This window comes from Lepeophtheirus salmonis, chromosome 14 (assembly GCF_016086655.4).
Source record: "Lepeophtheirus salmonis chromosome 14, UVic_Lsal_1.4, whole genome shotgun sequence".
In the NCBI taxonomy this organism is placed as follows: domain Eukaryota; kingdom Metazoa; phylum Arthropoda; class Copepoda; order Siphonostomatoida; family Caligidae; genus Lepeophtheirus; species Lepeophtheirus salmonis.
Window position 1 is genome coordinate 40842540 of NC_052144.2, and position 26144 is coordinate 40868683.

A 26144-nucleotide genomic window follows, 5' to 3' on the forward strand; every position below is an offset into this window, starting at 1 on the left:
AGTTCGATCGTACCTCGCACAAAAAAGAAAGGAAAAATAATCAATCGGATTAAGATCCAGCGAGTTTGGAGGCCAAAAGTACAGCGAGATGAAGTCGTCAAAATTGTCTTGCAGCCATTTGATACTTTTTTTCGATGTGTGGCAAGGAGACGAGTCCTGCTGCCATATGAAAGGCCTCCCATTTACAATTTTGTCGATCCTGGCCTTCGCCTTGGTCTCTAGCACGTCCAGGTAGGTATCAATGTTGACCCTGAGGTCTTGGGGAAACACTTAAAGAGGCATGTGATGCCACTTCGAAATGAGCCCTGCATTCTTGTTCCCTCAAAATTCCTTTTAGAGGACTCATATTTCCTCTTAATCTTGTGGACAAACGTATCACTGAGTCCCTGAGTTCCAGTAATTATTATGTTGTCACTTCCGCCGCGGATTCCATGGAGGGTGTCGTGCCTTTTCCAAATATTTGGGATAATTAAATCATGAATCGATTTTAACAGGGTGCTTAAGTGCCTGCGTTTGCTCATGAGACCGTGCTAAAAGTAGTGATATAGAGTGCATGTGCACCCTGTAGAGGCTCTGTCTTCAAAAATGATTAGTGTTGGATCGATCCTAGGACTGATTTCCTATTCAGTCCTCCCCCCTTTTCAGTCTTGTTTTTATCCATATTTTTCACAATTCAACGATCCTTAGGACCGATTAGACGATCTTTTAGTCCTACGGTCCTAACCATCTTTTTATTTTTATTTTTAACTACTTCTAGGATTGAAGAATATAAAAATGAAAAAAATAATTAATGATTGGTAAAACGTATAATAGTTCTAGCCACAGACCTTCTACTTTAAACTTAAGACATTTTGTCTCTTTGGAAGAAGTTATGGTAAAACTTCAATAATTGAAAGGACGTAATTACTAAGTACGTCCTTTCAACACTTGTAGTTGCCGTATAAGACAAATAAAGATCGGTCCTAGGTGTGACAAATTTTATCAGCACTAGACTGATAGGACCCCAGTCCTTTTAGTTTTTTTAGACGGATCCAACACTAAAAAGGATATAACACTGATATCAGCTTAGGAAAATAAATAATCGAGTTCAAATTGCTGACTAAAAAAAGCTTCTTCCACTTTCTAAGAAAACTTTATACACCTTTACATAAGACTTTTAACTATAAGTTTATATATAATTATTTGACTTATGGGACTTAATATGGCCTCTTTCAAATAAAATGTATCATGCAATGATTTTTTATGATGATGAATCTTTTCTACTTTGAGTGAAAATTACAGCACCTTCAAAGGATTCATCAGAGTAATTTGTTTATAAAAATTGATAACAGGTTGTACTTAAAGAATATTTAAGTTTGACTTTGGATTAACAAGTATCATATTTCTAAGGATGGGATTTTTGTAGAGAGTGACATCCTACTACTGAATTAATATCCTTTTTATCATCCGCTATTTATTATATCCTACTTTAAAATAACAGAAGACTACAGAAAATATTGTAAATTATATTTAACATAAATTTATTATTATACATTGGTTTCAAAATATACAAAAGGTAAGTGGGAATTCTTTTGTTATTGGGGTTCGTCGTTACCTTTATTGTATCACGCAACTTCTCTACCAAAGGCCAACTTAAAAAAGATTAAACTCTTTGGTAGTTAGCCAATTGTTCGCAACTATGAAATTATTATTCTATAAATATTGTAAATTATTTGCAACCTTTAAGAAGATCTCATTCTCGTTATATCAATTAACGTTCAGAACACTGAACGTTTTAAGAAAAGAAGCAGAAACATCGACATTAAAATACACGTCAATTTTTTTGTCAGTGAGATAAGGCAGTGGAAGATGTTAACACCACGAGAATCCATCAAAGAAGGGACCTTATTTTAAAAAGAATAATAATAACAATGGTAAAACTGTATTTCTTATTAACAAAAATACCATCCCGTCCTAATATATCATATTTATCAACGATTAAAAAGTTTTGGTAAGTAATTTTTTTATTTGAAGTCAATAAAAGTATTGGGAAAAATTAATCAGCTCCTACTTTGGGTTGAATAATAAAAAACAACTGCATTGCAACCATTATCCACCACTATGACTATCCTATTACATAATTTCAATAAAAATAATATTTTCCAACTTACCTCATAGGTTGTATGTTGAACAGCGGAGAATATAAAAACATTCAAACTTGTAGTTATGAGCACAGGTGTGGCAAAACAAAGTAAAAATAACAGGATTAAATAATACATTATAAAAGGCTTTGAAGAGATTCGACATTGAATACCAATCACTGAAAATATACAGAAATTTACATTATAGAAAGTTACAGAAGAAAATACAATGATTCATTTGAGAATACTAGGATCATGGATTAGCTTAGTTAAATCTGATTTATTTGTACTTTAATTGAAAAGCTGTAAAGACTGTTTGATGTACCAGAATGACTACTAGGGAAACTTCTATCCAATCAAAACCTCACAACATCTCAAATTGTACTTTACACTAACATAAAGGTGGAATTTCTGAGGAAATATTACTACGTGGCATCATATTTTTGTCGTATAAAATTTGTTTCTAGCTAATTTTTTTCCCATTTCATAATGCTTGGAGTTATAATTATCGGTTAAATTCTACGAGATTTTTCACAATACTAACACCTCACATCAACTGACATGACGTGCCGCACGTTAAACAGTTCTTGATGAAAACCACTGAATCTATTTAAAAAAAGTCGAAATTCCTATCATTCAACATACATGGGCAATGCTGACAAATTAACCAAGGTGTCCTACATAAAAATACAGCTATCGTTACCTTTATTGCATATTGTAGCCTTTCATCCAAAAAAATAAAAATAAAAAGCAAACACATACACAAAAACAATGCCCAAATTCAATTGAAAGTTAGGCAATTCTTACCAACTATGGAATCATTAGTGAATAATAGTTGTAAGTTGTTCAAAACTTAACAAGCAATAATTCAAATTCAACCAGTCAACATAGTTCAGAATAACAATTAGGGGAAAAGAAGCTGAAATATTAATAGCTCACAAGAAAATTCAATGTATATTCTTGTATTAGATAGGGTGCTCCTTGTGAATTTTTTATCAGTTCTTGATTATTTTATCTCCTTTTCCCCTTATCAGTGTTCTAAACACTGATTGGTTAATTTCGAATGAGCTCCTGTTATACTGCGAACAGTTTTTGATAAATTACAAATTAATATTTTGGAAGAATTGGCAAACTAATATCAACTAATTTTCGTACTTTTTTCAAATGTTTATTTCTGGAGAAAAAGTTATCAAACACAATTAAGGTAACTATGGTCCAGTTGCACCAATTCGACCTAAGTTTATGTCAATATTAACTTCAAAGCTACTAAAATGTAGTGACGTCATAAGTTCATATTTTAAATTTAACTCGAGACGATGCAACCAGGCCTTAGTGTATTATACCTAGTAATGTTATCATTTATAAATTATGTATTAACACCACAAGGCTGAACTTTGATATTTAAATCACTAAAATTAAGTGTTTTTAATATTCTATACGTATTTGATGAAACATATAGAATTGAGTTACAGATTTTTCCTCTAAGATTTTAAAAATGTATAAACATTTATTGGTTATACTGGTGGAAGTATACAACAGTGGCCTCCATCAGTACATCCCCCTACGACCTCCTTTCAATGCATGTAACCATTCATATAACAATTTTATGTTGGGCAGAATAAATACACCCTTTTTTCTACATGATATCTCTTCTTTTACATTCAAACAGTCAGCTCTTATATTATGAGTTTGAATCTTTTTTGTGATTCATATACTGTGTAGTAAATGATATTTCATGCAAATTGTAACTCATATAAGACAATTTTACTATGTACTTGCAACCAAAAAGTTAGATGAACCATTTTATATAAATATTAGAAGGACGTTCAAATTATTACTGATGTAATTTTTGACTTTTCTAATTTATAATTACTAGTTGTATTCTCTGACCAGTTATACATTTTTAATGCATATATATATAGTACTCATAAATGCACAATAACAAAGTTGTTTTAATAGATCAAAATAAAATGACAGCATAATTTAGTAGTCGGTAATTAAAATGACTCATGATGTGATTTATAAGGCGTTATTAAGCGTTGAACATGTTTTTCAATTCATCATTTGATTGCACATCAATCAATCTAATTCGCAGTTTGTACAAATTGATAAACCTGTTCATTCCATACATCATTGGGTAGGGTTGAAAACAGGAATTTAACCAGTTGAAATACAGCCTCACAATTATCAAAGCTTTGAAATTTTTTATCAAATTCTTTGATCAAGCCCTCCATAGATAATTTTTATTTTATTATTCAATAATTTAAAAGGATCGTATTAAATACAGTCGCGGGCTGAACTTGACCTGCAGGTTCCATCTTGATAATACCTATCCTAGTCCATACACAGTAACGAAAAAAGGTTCATCGTTATCTGTCCAAATTTAAGAATTTATAGAGCACGAGCATCTCAATACCTTCATTATATTTTCTAAAAATCATCTGGCAGAAGCTTAAGTTATGGTTGTCGAACAAAAGGAATTTCCACATATTTCTAAGCAGGCTCCAACAGCGAAAATTTCTTTGAAGTTTCTCCATTTATTTTAGAAATGTGATTTTTTAAAACATTTATACATACTTCACGTTCCTCGAATGTATTTAATTTTTAATATCATAATCACTCCATTAATTAATTAGAGAGCAGAAATCATTCTGCGTACTTAAGTTTTAGAGTATAGAAACCGTTATATGATAGATTAATTGAGTATATTGTTATGTAAATAATTTCCCCTTTTTTGAATCCATTTCTTTAAAAATATATATATATTTGTACACAAAAATGGCTGTAGAATGACTAAATTAAGAAAAAAATGATTTTTATGGAATAAAGAACAGACAACTGGAACCAAATTTTGATATGTTTAAATACTATACTTTTTATTCAAAATGTCTTCCTTTACATGCAATAACAGTCTTGACGCGCCAGAGAACAGATTGACAGCTTTTGACGATGAAGGCTGTGTCTATGGTGTATCACGGTGTACTGATGGGAGTATGGAGCGAATTAAAGTTTGGAAAATACATTTTTCTCCAAGACCCCTAAATAGCCCAAAGGGTTGAGTTCAGGGCTGGAGACAGGCAAGAAGTAATTCATATTGTTGCTTACCGAAATAAAAAAAAAACGATAATTAGAATCAGAATACAATTTTCTACACTATTCCCATCCTTACTTCCTTTCTTGAAATTTTGTTTTGAAATAGAGATTCAACAGTTTAAAATGAAATCATTGAGTTTAAAAAAAATAAATTTAACTGTCAGTAGGAAAACGTTTTATTTATGTACATACAGATCTCAAACTCAGTATTCTGAACTCTTCACATTGTGTTTTTTTTTTTTTTTTTTCAATTTCAGTTCTTCCTTTTCTTTTCTCTTTGTTTCATTTAATATTGTAACCTTGACAAACACAAAAGCCCTATTAAACTTCTCAAGATATGAATATTCATTCTCTGTCCGGTGTCCCCCTAATTAAAAGTATGTAACCAAGTCAAAATACTTGTCACCTCTATATCTTTCTTTCTATAGGATTGAGACACTCATCCCATCATACACTATATAAATAGGATATTTCTAAAATACTCTTTTAAATCACATAAACTATGAAAATAGCATTAGTAAATCCATTTAATGCTCAAGCATTTTGAAAAAATAAATAAACAAATACAAACACACATTAAGCTAACCATTTCCAAACATTTCTAACAAAAATTATGCGGAATATGTTGCAAAGGGCAATTTAAATGCTATTAAAAAGGTGTCCAAAAGATTTTTGTTAGGGATGATGGGAGTGGTTTTTTGTTCAATAATTTAATGTTGTTATAAATGACAATTTTCATTCTTGCGTATTGTTGAATAACCTTTTTCCTAGTACAAAAACTTGGGGAGTAACAATATTGGCGGAATAATTTTATAATGATGTATGAACACTACAGTTTCTATTGGCGTATGTTTTGAGTCATCATTGGGCTGGAAGACACATTACACGACCCTTTTTAGTGCCTTGTCTGGGAGAAGGAGGTTATCGCTAGTGTTATGCCGATACTTATTTATAGGGCCCAGTCTAGTCTTAGGAACAGTCCCATCAGAGTGTCAGTGGACTTAGGTAAAAAAACTACACAGTAACATTATATATATTTCTTTCTCTAGGTACGCCCGAGACGCGAGCACACGCACATTGAGTTTTAGAGAATAATTTCTCCGAAGCGCGTTGTCCATTGAGCTACGTCGAATCATAACACATTATAATAACCAATTAATTAAAAAAGGGGAAAACCACCCTCAATGACGTCACAAGGAATCGATTTTATCTTGTGGGAATGGACCACAGTCCTATATAAGTACTGACAAAGCACTAGTTGTCACCCAAGATTTCCATCCTCCCTTTGATGCTGTGAAGTCGTCCACTTAGCAGAGAAGCACGCCCAAAACATACTTTTCCGACCCCATTCTTGACGGTGGGAATGGTGCTTTGGGGCTTTTACTCAGCATTTTTCTTACGGAAACACTTTTTTTTTGTTCAATAATGTATTTCCCTGATAAATTTACCCAACATTACAATTATGGACCGTTCTTTTTTTTAATCAATGGACAAATTTAAATAATCGGCAGTATGTCATCAAAAACAACTGCATTTTGAGTTAAGCATTACATTTCAAGTAAGCTGTCAATGATTCTCCCTCCTTTGGTTTCTTTTAGATGGAAAGTTGAAGAAATACGTTACGGAGATGGTCGTGATGCATGTATGTTTCTATATTTTTCAATCTTCTCGTAAATTTCTCATTTTACTTTTTTATAATGAGTCCTTTGATTAAATTAAGAACAAATTTCTTTCAATTGAAAATAAGTTAAATCTTTAAAAAGTTTTACGTTTATTAAGGATTCGTTAATAGTTACATAAATCTTTTTTCTTTTTCCAGGTAGATTTTTTTTTCTTTTTATATTCTACATTCACACATAGATTACAATGCTAAGAACTGTTTTAACTTTAAAACTTTCTTTAGTAAGTAAAACGTATATTAATTCAATTAGCAGGAAACAAAAAATTTCATTACAAGTTACAATCAATTGTCACATCCTTAAGGGGTTTATTGTAACTTTGTAGTAGATTATCAAAAACAACTCGTTAGTTTTTTGTCCTTGGACGAACTACTAAATCAAGATATGTTAAAAAACAATGTTGACGCACCATATATCAACATCAAAACAATCTTGAGCAAAAATCAACAAAATCCAGAGCTTTTGATCTATCTACTTTAAATTAACATAACATGGTAATTTTTTAAGATTTATTTAAAAAACAAAAACTGAGTAGTAGATATCATCATTAAAAATATATTTCACTCATTGTAGCCTACATTGCTCTCAATAAAAGCCTCCATTTGTATACGGAACCGTGCGTAGGCCCTGGAAACTAGAGCCCCATCTAAACTATTGTATTCTAGGACGATAGGGTGTATCAGGGACTTCTTGCTGGTATGAAGACCTATGTTGACCTTTGATTCAAGGTAACTCTGACAAAATAATCCATCAGATTAGGATCAGAGGAGCTAGGAGGTAAAATATTCTCGGACACTCAGTCGTAGGAGTGCTTCTAAAGCTCATGGTCTTCACCAGGGCCTTCCTCAACTGTGCAATCCTTTACCTGTCAATACTGAGGTCTTAAGGATAACCTAAGTATTGCTAATATCTTGATTATTGGTCACCAAAATAATCACAATAGCACACCTACATTCTGGTTCTGAAAATACTTGAAATCTTCCGTTGCTGGCTATTCGGATATTAGTGAAACGTTTTTATACATATTTTACCAAAAAAAAAAAAAAGCTTTGTGCAATTTTGACATCATTAATGCCAGGAAAATCCATAAATCTGAAGCGTCGGATTCGTAGTTAGACCCTATACATACAGTCCAATATTTACATACATATTTGAATCAATTAAATGCTTATTATGCAAATTTGTGTTATGAATAAGGATGAAAGATGCCTACGAATTTTACCTACAGTTAAGATATTTTATTTGATTTAAGAGACTTATATTGACCCTGATATGGTCTCTTTCAAACATAAAATCTATAAATTTATCCTTTTTTTATTCTGATGATAAAATTTTAGCTACTTTAAGAGGAATTTGCAACACACGCAAAGGATAATAAGAATAATTTTTTGATAGAAATTTACGTTAACTCCCCAAAGAATACAAATATTATTCAACATCAATTTTATAAAAATTATTATAGCTTACTTTTGTGATGACAAGCAACATAGGTATTACGACATAAAAACCTTCCTCTGTTCATTGTTATAAATACACTTAAAATTATATTAAATTCATAACTCATTCTATGAAAAAGCAGGAATGAAACATCATGATTTCCCAATTATATGAAGAAAAAAAAACACACTTTAACATTTCCGCATGTCTTTCATAGATATAATAACCTCTAGAATATAAATCGTTACACACAGTAATGCAGGTACTAATAAAAAAGCTCTAAGCATCCATTACTAGAATTCTTACTGCTTCTATAATTAAAACAAAAACAATTTCGTTAAATTTATGTGTTTTTTTTGGTTCAATTAATAAGGCGTAGGCGATTTGACATAGACAAGTAAAATTTCAGTTAACATTCCTACATATGACAACCATTGTTTAATTGTACTTAATGGTTATACCTGTCCATATTTTTTCCACATTTTGCATTAGAATGCAACCCGTCAAATATTGCAACTCTCCCAGTAAACAAAGACGTTTGCAACAGTTCAAAAAACAAATTCGAGTTACAAATTAAAACCATATAATATTCTTTAATGAGGTAATAACTAGACAATTCAAGATATTGTATTGTAAATAAAATTCCATCGATCATAGAAGATTAAGATATAATAAGCCTTATATTATAAATCACAAATTGGTATTACGGATCGGAGAAGTTCACTTTCCCAGCCCTGCTCAGAGCCCTGCCCGGATAACAAATATTCTTGTTGTGAATATATAAAACAGTAAAAAATATGCAATACGAGGAAAATTGCTTCACATGTTGCAACTAACCCCTTGATTATGAGAGTTACAATTTCTCTCATTTCTCCTTCATAATTTAGTTGTGAACTTTGATTAAATTACGTAAACTGATGGCAAAATAATATCATTCAAATGATAGAAGTTATATCAAAAACAATGAAAAACTGACTGTGTTATTAGGCACAGAAAAATAAATCCTTAAAATCATCCGAAGTTTATAATTGAAAATTTGTCAAAAATCATTGATTTTCCCCCACAATTATCTATGTACATTATGTATATTGTACAATAATAATGTTAATGTTTGAAAAAAAGGGCTTTACCTTTTCAACTTTTTATTAACTCATGGTAATTCATTATAATACATATATACAGTACTCCATCCCCGATTTTGTAGGTTTGCCCATTGACAATGAAAAGATCAGTCCATAATTTTAATGGTAGGTTTATTTTAACAATGATAAATATTGTATGTATAACAAAATAAAGTGTTTGTTGTAAGAAGAATAGAATAACTCCAAGAAAATCCTCCCCACTCTCAAGCATGGGCGTCAAAGTAATATGTTTTTGGAGTGTTTCTCCGCTAGGGGTCATTACAACTTCACTGCATCGAAGGGAGAACAACCTCCTTTCCTCAGAGAGTGTACTAAAAATGGATCTTCCAGCGCGACTATGACCAAACATACATCCAAAGTCTCAAAGAAGTTGCTCAGAAATAAGCTCATAGAGGTCATGGAGTGGCATAGCCCGTCTACGGACCTCAATCCCATAGAGAAACATTATTAGCTGGCAAACTTACAAATCCGCAAGGGATCAAATACTAAATGCATCCACTCTTTTATACGACGTACGTATAATTTAAAAAAACAAAACAATATAGGCAACAAAAAACTATCACGTAGAATGTGCAAATGGCGTAGTTTTTAATTGAAACAATCTCCTAAAGGTTTGGACTATATAGCTATGATATATTTACGTGTTTATAAAACATGAATAAAAAAATTTCATATAAAAATGGGGGGGGGAGAAACAGGAAGTAAACTCATGCAATACATATTTATGACTCATATTAATGTATATTTGAGAGGCCCGCGTTTTGAAATGCGAATAAGAACAGATGGTTATCGATTGAATTAAAGGGTAAAGTTTGTTTGTCAATATGCTTTAATTAGATAATATTTCCCACAAAATATTTAGACAAACTCTTTTGCTTCCTTGTTGGCAGAGCATGCTTAAATATCTATGCCCCAAAAAAGGCCATAATAATAATTTTCTCAATAGATAACTTACACCTTTTGTGTGCCAACATATAAACAAACTCCAAGAAAAAGAAATAAATCCGATTTCTTTTTTACATCATATAAACATACAATCTGAATATTAAACCTTCACTTGATTAATGAGCCTTGATATGATCCCTTTAAAATACATAAAAACTACTAATATCTCATTCTTTCATCGTGACAATGGGGCTTCGTCTACTTTAATTGCAATTTGAGGCATCTTCAATAAATGAATCAGAATAATTTGTTGATATAAAGGAATGTTAATCCGTGGAAGAATATAAATTTAATTTAGAATCTTTTTAGCGTGGTTTTGTGTTGACATACACTAAGTTTTTTGTCTCCAAAAATCCCTTCGCTGGCCCATTTTTTTTGTTGGACCATATACATACTAAATCCCATCAAATGATCCTTTTTTTCGAGATGCTGTTCCTAAATGATTTTCTAATGAGATTCTTCTAATCCATGTGGAGACAGACTGGACATATACCGCAGTTTGTAACGGAATTACACAATCCTACTGTTTCAAAAATAATATTTGCTTATTAGTGCAAAGAAAGTCAACAAAAATCCCTAAAATAGTAAGTGAATAGCACCTAATTAGTACCTTCTAGGTATACATATACAGATCAACGGATATCGAACTGAAAGTCTTATAAAATATGACCTTAACGCGTCCAAGATTTTAATTAGAAAAAAAAACATCCACATACGAATGACGTTATGAAGACTGGAGAGCAACCCTGAGGGCTTACTAGAGTGTTAAAAGATTAAGTCCTTGTTAGACTCGGAGTATAATTGAGTAGACCATTCCATTACCCGTTTTCAGTGCCCGTTCCTGAAGGAAGTAGGTCCATCCTCCCTTACATGTGGTGAAGTCGCCCTATCCACTTATCAGAGAAACACCCCCAAATCCCAATACTTGACGGTGGGGATGAGACGTTTATAAAACATGTTCTAGAAAGTGGGAACGGTTTTTTTAGTTGCAGCCTAAACATGATTTTTTATTTTCTAAAACTTTCATCATAACTATTTAATTTTTGAAGACAGAACATCCAAATGTAAAGTGTAACCACGGGTGTACATATGCTCATGAAAGACAGAGAGTAACAATGAACGTTTGCCCGGGAGTTATAAGTGTAAATCCTTGTTTTTTGATTTGAGGATCGACCTCGGAGTAATTCCAGTCGGAGTTAGATGTTTTATTCCCTTCCCCTTACAGCTCTTTGCTCCTGATCAAATAAAACACCATGACACACTATGCTGCTCTCCTACAAGACATTCTTCCAATCATCAGGATTACCACGTCATTTACGTTTCTTTTATTTTTAAATGCCGGTAGATCATATTTCATACAACTCTAGGGATACCATTCCCTTTTGGAATCAAAGTTTATATTGAAAGGGTTTCATAAATTAATGAATGGGCAGTAGAACCCACTTGAGTCGGATCTGAAGGAACCGAAAAAATATTGTCACTCTAAAATAAATCCCTTCATTATATTCTCTATTATAGCAAATCCAAGAGTTTCAAAAATAAAAATATCCGTATTCAACATTAATTCCTTAAACGGGTTCTACTACACTTCCCCCCCTAATATGTATATGAGCTCGAGTCCATAGTAACGACTTATTTCGGATTGGTTTCCACTTAAATCAATACAATACTCTGACAAATTCTATTACTTCCTTGTTGGCAAAGCCTGCTCAAAAATGTATGAAGGATATAAAATTTTTTCCTAATAAGTAAAGTACATTAGAAAATTCACTCTTTTGAATTGCCATTAAGGACTCAATGGCAAACATTCCAGGGGCCTTGAAAACATTTTTTTTTCGTGTACATATTACATCTCTTTTTTGTACTTATATAATACAATTAATAAATACACATTTGTACCAACGAATAAATTCATTTACCCAACAAATTAAATACGGAATTTAAGGGCGCGAAAACCTGTTTTTTTTTCTCTGTTGGCGGCCCATGTAGGCACTTATTAAAAATACCAAGAGTCATACCTAAGAACATTTGCACCAAGTAGGTATGCACTTCAAAACATTCGTTCTTTTCTAATGTGTGTGGAATATGAATGAACAGGGTGAGTCAAAAGGTAAGAGTTTTAACATGAATAGATGCTGCATGTTGTTTAATAATATTAGCTATTTTAATGCTGTTTTTGTATTGGTTGAATAAGTGTGCACACATATTATCCATATTAATAAAGCAAATTATGTCTGTACGTATGTATGAAAAAGAATCACTGAGTGCACTGTATTTATAATAAACATATTTTGATCTAAGAAATAATAATGGAGTCGTATTAATGAAATTTTTCTGGCGTGTGCATAAAGCATCGTGCGTTTGTACAGGGCGCACTATATATAGTAGGCGTATTAATGAAATATTGCATCTCTGTGCATATATACATGGTGAACTGTTTCTGTTTATCTGTTGAACTTCCCCATAAGATCCTCCTTGACAATTCTCCTCATTGTTTTAAGGCTCATTCCCATAGAATGAACCATCCTTTTCACTGACTGACCACAGTTTCGATAAATTCTCATTCTTACGGATTTAACTACTTCAGGGGTCCTCACATGGTAAATTCTCTTTTTATAAGGCTTTAGTTGAGCACTTTAAGTATTCCAATAAGTACCACCTATACCTATAAGTACATCTAAGATCCGAAAATTTTTAAAAGGGTTATTTCGTTCTTGATATAAGGAAATGACAACTCCCTTTTGATTTCCAATCATGATTGACGAAGTATTCTTAAGGGGAAAATATTTTTATGCAATTTTAGTGGGATAGAATGGCTTGTTATCACTTAATTGTTGGCGTCAACTCATGATTTGCCGCCTATTTAGAAAACCATGTACACTTATTTTCCCAATACTGAACCTTCCATCAGTTAGTCGGTTTGTAAAGAGTAAAAAAGTATGGGATAAGTAGTTAACAAAATAACAAAATTGACGTCTTAATATTGATATTAACTTGAGCATACAACTTTTAAATGATATTGTCTTTCAAAAAGTGAGGGGCCAATGCTTTTTTCCTCCTGTTTCGGCGTCGATACTCATCAGATACTTTGTTGCATTAGTGCATTATTCTGTACTTATGAAGGTTCTTTGTAATCAAGATTATAATAACTACTACAAATTACTCGCAGATATTAAAATATCCGAGTAAAAGTCCAGTTGTACCCGAGTCTGAAGTTTAATTAATTGTGTCTATCCGGTTTCAAACAGTGGTGTAAACTAAAAAATTACCCAGTCATACAGTTAAAAAACTATGAGTTTGTAAGTGAAAAGGGACATTGAAAGTAAGAATGGCAGTGACAGGAAATCCATTGTCAATGCATATAATCTCAAGAACATCATTGAGATCTACTAAGCCAGGTCTTTCCGCAATCATACTTAAAATTGATTGCAGTACATAAAACAGTGTTAAACAACTTCCCTGATGGTAAACAGTGTAAACTACCAGCAGTGAGGAGCTCCTGCACACACGGTCAACATTACTCAAAAATTAAAATGGCTAAAATTATCAGTTAATGGGATAAGGGGCAACCACCCTTGAGCCCAGATGCTAATCTTTTTGACATGGTCTAGGATAATTTGCTGTTTTTGCGGATCGACCATTTGGCAGATTGGGTTGAAAAATAGGACAATTTGCCGTTAAGATAAATAATTACATTTTTTGCGGATCGACCATTTGGCAGATTGGGTTGAAAAATGATATTAAGATACCCGATTGCACATTTTAATTCAATTTAAAATGTCGATAAGATAAATAATTATCTTAAATTTACCTATATATGTATGTGTCATCAAGGTAAAATAATTAATATTATTTTTCAAAAAAAATATTTTTTCCATTCATTAATGATCATTATGTAATACAACACAATAACATGTGATTTCAATGTCTTTACCTGAAATTGTCAAGGGTCTGAAACCTTTGTATAGAGTTGACCCTGACCAATACGTACCACAATTAATTGAATTAAACAATTTTCAAGAACTATCAATAATTTTTTTTAGAGCCGTTTCTTTACTCATTAAATATGTAGGTACATTCACTAATTTGACGATTTCAAGTAAAGCCTCGAACTACATTTGAATCATATACTACTATGTTGTGTTTACAAGGGTGGTTTGAAAAGTTTCTGACCTCAACATGAAGATGACAGCACTTGTAAATAAAAGTTAGTCATTTCTATATAGCATTTGTTGATTTGTTAGTCATCAAAGTTTCAGCCATTTGGACACGCAGTTTCAGGTAGTTGCGGTGAGTATTTTTGTGGAATTTAATTCTAAATTTATATTTTTCAATATTGTAGTCTAAGCTACAAACTTCTTCCTACGATGGTCCCATCTCTGTAACCCGTTCCACCTGTAATTTTGCCGGGAAAAGTATGTAGAGTTTGCCATATATAAATTTCTATTTTCGCCCTAATGTCCCAAATCGTACTTTGGTGAAATGTCTGTTCAGCAAATTGGCCTCCAGCAAAAATGTTTTCGGCGGATAGTACTCTCACACTTTGAGTATTCATTCTGTCCACATCTTGAAATGAAGGGAAGTAAAGAACGTATGGAGTCAATGAACGCAGCTGTTGGGCAGATCTGAATTGAAATGGATCTTTACTGCATCCGTAAATCCTGCATCTCTTTTCGAAAGAGGATTACTGCCATAATTGAATAGAAAAATAGCTGACATTATTAGAAATAGTTTTATATATAATAATATCTTTCTAACAATTATATGAAGCATGCAAGAATAGTGCTCAAACCATGTAATTTTTTACTTCATACCCACTATGATGTTGTTTTTGAATAAAACGCTGTTAGAATATGCAAATTTATATTTGTGTACCTAAATAATATGTGTGATTACATATACAGAAAGAATAAAAACTGCTTGTATGGCGTTGTTATGTAAGAGAAGGTAAAATGTGTATTAGAAGCAAAGTTGTACATAGTTTAAAAAATAATGGAATGTTAATTATGGTCTTTAAAGAAATAGGAATTTGTCTGAGGTATTAAAAGTACATAATGTATTATAGTAACTCCATGCAAAAGTATTATTAATTTGGTACATTTTCACAAAAAAAAAATAAATATATATATATAGTCTTGAATACAACAAAGTAAAGAACATATTTCATAATTTCTGAATTATCACTATTTAAACTCTTAGTCTGTCGTATATCTATTAGACTGTCCCTCTTTCGTATAAATATTTTTTCTCTGCACACAAACCTTTTCTACTGGAGACAATCCCACCATTGACTTTGCACAAAGTTTGAGGCATCTTAGGTAATTTTTGACGTGGTACAGTTCATTTTAATTTAGAAAAAATGTTGTGTTTTTTTTTTTGCCATTTTATCTCCCTTATACCGTCCCGAATATGATGCTATATGATTGTACTTTTTAATATTGGATTTCAAAGTAAAAATAAAGTTTTTAACTTAAATAATAATTTATGAGGGAAATTGCAAAAAAAATTGTAAATATTGTTTATTTGTCTCAAAAAGTTATTTTAAAAAAATTGCTCTATTTGGACTTACAAAAACTACACATTGACCAATATGGCCCAAATTATATATTTCTTAATTTTTTTATCAAAAATAACATCTTTGGGCTCTTTTATTTGGAAAAATTGGATTACTGTTCACTTTTTTCGTTCAAAATATTAAGCTATGAGTCAAAAAGTTGTACTTTTACATTTATTAGATTTTGGTATATCTGTTAAAAATATTGTGTACCTTGTTTGCAATAAATTAAGGAGGGGCTTTAAGATATGCTCAATGATTTGCGGTTTTCCCTGTTTTATCAAAGGTACTGTGTCTTCTTTTTGTTCAACAACTATCACACTTCCACAAGGGTTAAATTGTGCCTTGTAATGCTTGATTAATCAAGGAAACAACAAATCATTGAGGACATTTTAGATCCCTCTTAAACTATTAAGAACAAGATGTACAATACTTTCATGACACTGTGGCCTAATCCAAGTTTTTTTTTATTCGGGAAGGGGACGATTTTTATAATTGAAAAACACCCGCAATGATAGGTTTTACCTTCTTGAAGGACCGAAAAGTGGAACAGGAACAGATGGGACTGGACCGCGGTCCTAAATAAGGACCAATACAACACTAACTATGAATGATTTGAGTCCCATTTGGGAAAAATAAAATGAGATATTTCAACTAAAAAATCCCCTTTTGAAAAACTAAAATGGCCTAATAGATATTAAACTTTACCATAGTCAGTTTTTGATAGTTTCTGGCAAAAAGGTCTATAACGTACAGACAAAAAAATATATTAACTCGAAAACGGGACAGTCTAATATTTATTTATGTACGGCTCTACACCCAGATTAAATGCTCCTTGATAGATGTCTGAAAGGCGTTTGCCACTCCTTTTTCCTCCCAATATAAAAGTTAAAGATTATTAGAAACTATATATAATATATTGATAGACATAGAAGAACATCTACTAGGTAATTATTCCAGTACTTTCTCACTCCCCAATAATGAAAAAAAACCCACTCTCAACATGTAGGTGCATACCCAAGTCTGGATTTCACGTTGTTCAATAAATTATTTTCAAATTAAATTAAATTAAAATTGTAACAAATAACCATCTATTATTTTTTAAATATAGGGATGTTTGGAGTATTCTATGTACATAATAGGTGCCTACAGGGGTGGCAACTCATTCAGTACACTTTAAATAATCTTTCATAATGTTAAGATGAACAACTAATTTTGATGAAATTTTCTAAGTAAAATGTAGAGTAATTTATAATGCAACCTTTAGATTTTTGTAATTCTTTGTACTATATCTTATATATTATGAATTTAAAAAAAAAGTCTTATAAACTCCAAATAACATACCAACATATATGCATGAAAATAATTGCCTAAATGAGAAGGCCATCTTTTAAATTTGTCGAAAATGTGCCAAATCTAAATTTGCAAAAAACTGTTTCCTACAAATTTTGCAAAAAAAAAGAAGTAGAGAATAGCATTTATTGATATTGTAAAGAAGAACATAAAACTACCAAGATTATGTTTTTCGTACTTGCAAAACCAAAAAACTTATGGAGAATAATGTTGTCGATAAAATAAACCTCGATAACTCGTTCATTTTTGCAAATATTGCAAAAATTTAATAATAAAATTTTCGGGAATTGAATATACATTGTTTAATTGTAAAGTTATGAAATTTTTATTCCCAAAATGAATCTTTTTGTGACATTTTTTTCTTAAAAATTGAAAAATTCACGTTTGATAAACAAAGAGAAAAAAATTGGGAAAATATTCTTTACATGAAAGATATTTGAGTTTAACATTAATTTTTATTTGTTAAATTTATATGCAAACAAATCTCCAGACAAATTTCTACAAACTCTATTTTATCTACGAATTCAATATTCTATTGAAAATCCTTTTTTTTTTGTACCAGAAAAAAAAAATATGGGACAAATTTTTTCTTGATTTGGAATAAATTTGGAAAACGTCGTATGGTTGTATTTTGAGACGTCAGTCACTTTTTGATTTATAACTTAGTCCCCTTATGTAATCTCCTTGAGCTCAAAAATTAATTTTTGTTTTACTGGTATAAAATAAGACATCTTATTTGACCCCTCCAAATATCTGCACCCCGTCTTAGCCTGACCTGATTCAAAAGAGGCATCCATGCTTCAGCCTCTTAGGATCAACGGTGTGGGTAGCCATAAGGGACGCACACACAAAAACTCTTTTATATATATACAGACGAGACGTCTAAAATATCACATTATTTACTGCTTCAAAAATACATATTGTATTCCAAATTGTGCGGACATGGAAAAGTTTACAAATCAATCAAGTTTTTTGAGTTAATTCATAATTCATATTTCCTTATTCCAAGTATCAAGTGTGCATTGCCGAGGAATGCCTATGTATTTATAGATATAAAATGTAAAAAATGAAAAAATAAGGTACAGGGTGTGTAAGCCATCTATGCACCACTTTGGCGTAATCTTTTGGCAGATGCAGACACTTTAATATCTAATTTTTTCGTTAGATAGCTTTTTCAAACCTGCACGAGTAGGAAAATTGGAATAAATTAACGAATTCGTTATATCAAATATTTGTAGAAGGCACGGAACCTTCCTTTGAATCAGCACTGTGAGTTATAGCATAACAATTCCTCAAACTCTGAGACTCAGTGAAACATTCGTTCGCACGATTAGAAGGGAATTTGAGGCACCTAAAGGACTCGGCTCCCTGCTACACCTAAAAAAAAAAAAGTGTAGTAAGATTGAAGGACCAGGCTCAATTGACAATGGGCTCGGGAAACTATTCCCTTGAATTCAATGTGCTTAGGTTTGTGCCCCGGTCGTTCCTAGAGAAGGAAATGTATTTCATGTTTATGGACATCAAATACCATTTCTAGGTCAGATGGAATAAATGTAATACTATAATGTTTAATTATACTGAATCAGTACAACTCCATTTACCCAATTAAATGAACATTAAAATAAAGGTCTCAAATGTATCGACAATTTTGACGATTTCATCTCCCCTGACCTTTAGCCTCCATACTCGCCTTATATGAATCCGATGGATTTTTTTTTTAGTTGACGTGATCGAAACAAAAACCCCTTCAACACCAAACACAAAGAGAATACAGGATTTGTCAAGGGTCCAAGTGGCGATGGCCTTCTCGCGCTTTTGGCTTCGTATAGAGACTGTAATTGAGGCTGGAGATAATTTATTAAATAGAATTAATCAAAATCCATGAAGCTTTTGGAATCTGCTTTATTTAAAAAATTTTATAACTGGTTGGAGAGAAAAATTTCGTTTGAAAAAAGAAAAATTCTTTTTGTGGTACATATAGCTTGTGCACCCTGTATAAGATTGTCATTCTAATAAAATTCCCCAATTCGAAGATTTTGGGGCTTCTTTGAGCATCATTTATTACTATTGATGGATATAGTTATCGCATCATTTGCAAAGCATCGTCAAAACTTTAAACAAAGTGACTCTTTAATATAGATATATTTAACATTTAATTTAATTAATTAAACATAATTACACGGAATTTATGTTATGAAATAAATAAATGCTCCTCCTCCATAAATCTTGAAAAAAAAACAAAAAAAAACATACAACAACTTTAAGGCCCACTTTAAACACTATATTAATGATTATCATGAAGGAATTGCATATCAGATAAAAAACCTACACAACAGGAAATGGAGGTGATCAAGTTGTGGGATTCCAAATTAAAATAGACACGTATTTATTAGTGTTAGGTGTCAGTCTGAAAATCCTATACCGGTCTGAGAGAGTTATAATTTTAAATACTTTAGTCCAAATTCGGTCTGGACGGGTCTAGTGGTAAAATTTGGTCTACAAAAAATCAGTCTTAATGGTACAAAATGACGTTTTATTTAGAAAAGAAAAAAAAGTATGACTTTTTTTTTAAATTTTGGGCCACGTTTTGACGTTTACTCTAAGAAAAAAAAAAAACTCAATAACGAGCCGTCAAAAATCGTTCTCAGACTGATTCTCAACACTAATGTAAATGCATGTTCAAACCTGATTATTAAGAAGCATATCAAATCCTTACTCATCTCACCCGTGTAATTTTCTTTAATTCTTCGGCTTTCCTCAATTTTGTGATCATGGAGAAAGACTCGAGTCAAATTATTATATGGCTCCGTGTTGATTTCGTTATTTTGACCTAATTCTTCTTCGAACTCATAGTCACGCGTGATAATGACGTCATCTTCATCCATATTTTCCGCTTCACTTTGTTCCATTGTTGTAGTTGAAGGTGGTTTCTCATTTTTATTCTGTAAGGAGAAGAAATGAAAAGGTATGATATAATTATCAAGAGAAAACAAAGGAATGATTAATGAAAAATGGTTAATGAGTTTTCTTATGCACAATACGTAGGTTGACGATGATACTTTATCTCGTCATAAGTGAGAGGTTATAAGGATATTCATGAACAGAAATTGAGTGAAAACAGGAATTTTGAAATGAGATTCAAGGCCTTTAAAATATATTTTTATATGTAGATACGTAATCAATCTTCTTTTCTTAATAGACAGAGTGGGAATAGTTACATTTTTTACTTTCGAAAGTTTTTCGGAAATCAGACCAATACAACGAAAATACGTAATACGAGCTGAGCTATCGACTTTACATCGATAACGTTAGATGATTTTGTTTTATGAATATAACATACATATAGTTCATATAAAATAAAGTTTGATAGAGGACTAGAGGTGTATAAAATATGTCATAATAAGGAGGAGTGACTTTTTGTAGTTGGAACCTGAACAGGATTTTTTATTATCTATACCTGTTATCATTATTATTTAATATAAAGTTATAGGTAGCGTTTGATCATGAAAGAGGGAGAGGAATAATGTGGTTTGCTCTGGAGATAGAGGTGTATGACCTAAGTTCTTGTTAGACTTGTGGTAGAATTGAAGATCAACATGGAAGTAATTTCAGCCTATATGTCCTTCTTTTGTCCTGAAGAGAGTGGAATTAGTGTTGTTTTCCTTCTTCTAATTGCTGCTTGTAGCTGATCTAATAAAATATCATGACAGCTAAACTGCTTAACTCCAAAATATTCTTGAAATTATCGATTTATTTTATTTTTGCATATCGGTAGGGCATATTTGATAAACCCCGGAAGACGACATATATCCTGACATAGATGAATATAAAACCCTATAGGGTTCTTACTCACCAATACGTTTTGAATTTTTAAAATAAGTACAAATTTCTATTAATAAAGCAAAGTGTATCTGTAAATATTGACGTATGTTTGAAAAAAAACAACAACAAAAAAACCCATTTTTGATCGAAGAAATAACAATGTAGTTATATTAATGAAATTTTGAAGCCGTTTTGCATGAAGCATCGAGCGCGTTTACAGTGTGCATTGTATATCAATGCTGCTTCATATATATCATATACATATTTTTATCCCAGATGTAAGAATGTCGCAAAGGAATCAAATTTTGCAGGCGTGTGCATGTAGCCTCGAGCATGTATAAAAGGTGCAGTATATATAGTGCTCCCTGATGTATTTTATATAAATATACAGTATTAAAAAAAGGGAGTTTAATTTTGCCGTTTGATGTATAGAGTTGTATAAAAACGGTATGTCAAAATGAATGAGGTCTTGCAGGTCTTTGGGTCAACACATATTGTTTTAAAAAAATGGAAAATAAATCTTATAAAATAAAAAAAAATTAATGTGAGTTTCGATGGGGTTTTGCTACGAGCTAAAGTGCTCTCAGTCTAAAAACGTCATATTAATTTTTTTTCTCAAGCTGTTATTAGTATTCTGTCAATCTTGAGAAGAGGACATCTAAGTATTGAGGTTTACTAAAATATACTTTTTAATGTTAATAATGTATTATCACAAGGATTTTGACAATTTTAACATCCTTGACTATAAACTATAGTGATCTCCTTGCTCACTGATATGTTAGAATTTTCAAAATATTCTACTTATCGACATCATTTTTTGTTTAAAAAAAAAATAAAAGTTGGCCTGGATAAAAAAACAAGATACAATTAAAAAAAATAAAAATTTTGTCAAAAATTACAACTTTTAACAAATACCCTACAGTGAAGAAAAAAAAAGTAATTCAATATGTCTTCTGAAAAAATATCACTTTTATAAAAAAATTATTCAAGAAAACTCCCTTAAGCTAGATTTTAGTTACACTCCAAAAAATATTTATTCTGATTTCTCAAAAAATAAAGATACTCATAGTACGAAACGTGTCTGATTCATCTAATATCTTTTTTCCCAGCGCAGGTAGTCGCTTTTCATCAGACCCTAGATTATGTCAATTTATCATTTGTTGTTATTTCCCTCATAAGGTAAGTAACTTTTTTTCCCCTTCCCAGAATTTGCCTTGTTACCTTGTTGACGCGGCGTAGTTACTTATAGAGTAATATTCAATATAATTGGTGTCCTAGTTTACAAAAAAGTTGTCTTGTTGCCAACATATTTGGACACATATTGATCAAGTAGACATTGCTTCGCCACTTACTTTATTGTTTTTCTCATAGGTACATAAATGATTTTATTAATGAGTTAGAGAGAGCAAAAAGTATCGATAAATAACCGTTTTCTTCATTTGTTGCTAAATTAGTGTTTTGATAATGTCTCCCTCTAATAAAGAATCAATTATCCCTACGCCTGTTTTGTAATTAATGGGATCTTTCCCTTTTCCTAGGAGTTCATTTTTTGCATTTGTATATCCTAGTCACACGGGTTCTGATCTTTTCTCTCTCTCCAATTTCATTTTCTGTTCCAGGGATTTGCTTCTTTCTGCCTAACTTGGTGAATCTCATCTTCTTTAATGGAAGGATCGTTCTTTGTGTAGATGCAATTCCCATAAATGTAATAGTGACTACTGAGCTAGTGAATCATTGCCTCTATCCTCATGTATACATAGATTGCTCCAGATCTCCTATGGGATCATCGTATACTCAGAACTAAGGAGTTCAATAAACATGCAGAATAACTGAATGAAAGACCAGGTGAGAAAGAGTGAGATTTCTCATCCTACATCCACAGATTATTCATTTAAATTATTGGGTCCATTTCTTCTTTAATCAACTCTACTTTCTCTCTAAGAAAGTAAAACTATTTTTATATATATAAATATACATTTTTTTTTAAAACTATTTACTTAACAGAAAAAAAATACACTAATCTGTTGATTGTAGTTAGACAATTCTTTTGAAATGTGTAATTATTATTCAATAATAACTGTTCAGAATTGATAAAAGCTAGCTTTACAACAGCTCATTCGAACTCAACCAATCAACAATAAAGACATTGAGACGTTCAAAAAAACAACAACAGAAAAATCAATAATCGACAACAAAATACATTTTAAATGTTTGTGTTAGTGATGTACATGTTGTGTAAAAGTTGGGATGCTGTACAAGTTGCAACTACAAAATGAGATTACTTAATTTAAATGACGGATTTACAGTGCTTCTTGACATAAAGATAATTCAATAATTGAATAATATTCCCTGGATGTTCGATATATTTACTATTTCAATACACATGACTAAAATACAAATATTATCTGGCACATTATGTAGTTGGTAATTAAAATGACTAATGGTGTGATTAAATGATACATTTTAGGAAAAAGAAACTGGTACATACATTGCAACGTGTACATTATTATAATATATATTTTTTTGTATTTGTGGGGTAGGGGGGGATCAGAAGTCTCTTTTTATGTTAAAAAGAAATGGCGACGTCACCAGATGACAAGTCTTTAAGATTTAGAACAGAATACTAAAGTTTAAGGATGGAAACTTCCCTCAGTGTTAGTTTTCTATAAATATTTATATAGCCCACAAAATACGTATGAATAAAGTTTCAACTGAATTGGGGATTGTTAAAAATACATTCAATTATTCAGAAATTGGTCATAGAATAGTCTTTCATAGTATTACAAACTTCTCAATATCCCCCATCATTGATTTCTACAATAATGCTTTTCGAACCACTCTAATAAACACATATTTTTGTCAACCAAAAATCCAGCAGCTGCACCTATAGCTGAACCGTCATTAATCCCTGTTTTTCCCCTGGGGGTGTTTACCAAATGCAACGCTGAAATATGTACATTATTGGCAAATTGAGAAGTTCTCGTGAGCTATCAGAGAAGGACATAAATAAAGTTTGGCATATAAAACTTTGTAGAAAAAACATTTGTTTATCCTTTTTTTAAGTTTTCAAGAAAATTCTGTCGTATTATGTAGTACAAACCCATTTATTATTTTTCCAATAGATGACTTTAGTAATGTGTAATTTGCGTTGTAAAAGTGCAATCGGCTTACACTAGATGGGGTAAGAAAGATAAGTTGTTGTACTAAAAAAATATTTTAGACAGTTTTATGATTGTTTGATTTCGTATAGTTTGAACGGTTGTCAAAAGATGGACAGCAGCAAAGAGAATAAACGCTATATTTTACTTTTTACTTATTGAAACAATGCAAAAACATCAACCAGGCGGCTGAAAATGTAAATAGTATTTATGGTCTTGATGCTGTAACACCCAATTATCCGCTGTTATGTTTAGAATGATCCAATAATGATGACGATTGATTATTGTCTTATATACACAACTATATTATATTATTAACTTAAAAGTAATAAATTATATACACGTCATGGTCAATCCCATATTAATAATGATTAATGATTCCCTTGTCCAGTACCTAGTGCTAGAGAGAGTGATGTTCTAACCTCTTTAATAAACTACTACAACCCTAACATGCGCTATTTTGTTGCCTTGATTCCGTTCAGATAATTTTTGTTCCGAAGATGCAAGACCAATTTTCGAAAATTTGGCAAAAATAATGGTAAAATAAGCCCAGTCATTCAAACACTGGTTTCATTGCCAAGGAGATCAAAATTTTAAGAATAAACTCTTCACAGTCTAAAAAGTTTAATATTATTTTCTTAATTAATATTTTAGATTATGTATTCACAGAGTTAAAATATATATAATGAGAAAAATATAGGCTTATAGATAATATGTAACAACCAATAGGTGCATGTAAAGTTTTAAAATGTGAAACTATCTATATTAATGATGGAGTGGCGAAACGTGTGGAATAGTCTTTCCAAGTATGAGAAATTACTATGAAAGACAGTCCCATCATCGATTTCTAAAATTCAAGTATTCGTCTCACTCTAATGCAGGTATTCTCAAACGTGAAGAATAGGTGTAAACTTGAAATCCAACTACCAAATGAAGTATTCATGATAATCATTTGAAAGACTGACAGTCTAAGCAGATTAAACTATTTGGTAATCCGAGACACATTATAAATTTTGATCTCTCACAAGTTATGTACATACATAAAATCACAGTTTTGTCTTTTGAATAAGATCAAATTTGCATTATGAGATATTCTTGAAAGAATCAAAATGATTTCAGATCAAATGATCATAACAAGAATGCTTGAACGTACAAGTTCCAATTATGTACAATTTGTAAATGATACAAGCTGATTATACAAGCATGTGTAGCTGAATCTCCGTACTTGATTTTAAAAAAGTTAAGAAAATGTAAGTAATGATCTATAGTAATAATTTGTCGACGCCTATTAACTCCGACCCGTAGATATATACTCCTGCTAGTATATATACGTGAGTGGTTTGAAAAGTTGCCGACCTAACAGAGATACAAGACCTTTTTTCTGATTTTTTAACCATATTTTACAACATAGTCTCCTTGTAACACTACACACTTATCCGAACGATGCTCCCATCTGTTTAATCCGTCCAAATAGTAGTCGGCGTTGTTCTATGCGAAATAATAGTTCACGAGAAACCTTTGGTTTTTTACTCAATTACTCCGAATTGGATTTACTTAGACGCATCAAATTTTAATACAGCACGCATTTATATGTTTATTGTTTCAATCTATATAAAGGTTACACTTTCAAACATAAAATATTTAATGACAGCTCCATACTCAATGGTTTCCATGTTCCCAAAAATACTCACATTAACTCACTCAAACTCAACAGTGTGTTCAAAATTGCTAAAAATTAGGTGAGAAGCTGCCGCCAGATGCTAGATAGATGTGACTAACTTTTACTTATGAGTGCTACCATCTTCACGCTGAGGTTGGAAACTTTTCATACCACACTCGTA

At 31.5% G+C, this 26144-nt stretch overlaps 1 protein-coding gene across 1 annotated transcript in view; it reads right to left on the reverse strand.

The window, feature by feature from the left end:
* LOC121129829 (uncharacterized) overlaps positions 1–26144 on the reverse strand; it is a 52328-nt gene that overhangs the window by 13763 nt on the left and 12421 nt on the right. Inside the window, exons 4-5 of the mRNA XM_040725548.2 lie at positions 20049–20265; positions 2151–2299 (exon numbers count right to left, since the gene is read on the reverse strand). Coding sequence (XP_040581482.2) covers positions 2151–2299; positions 20049–20265 — 366 coding nt within the window. The remainder of the gene's footprint in view (positions 1–2150; positions 2300–20048; positions 20266–26144) is intronic.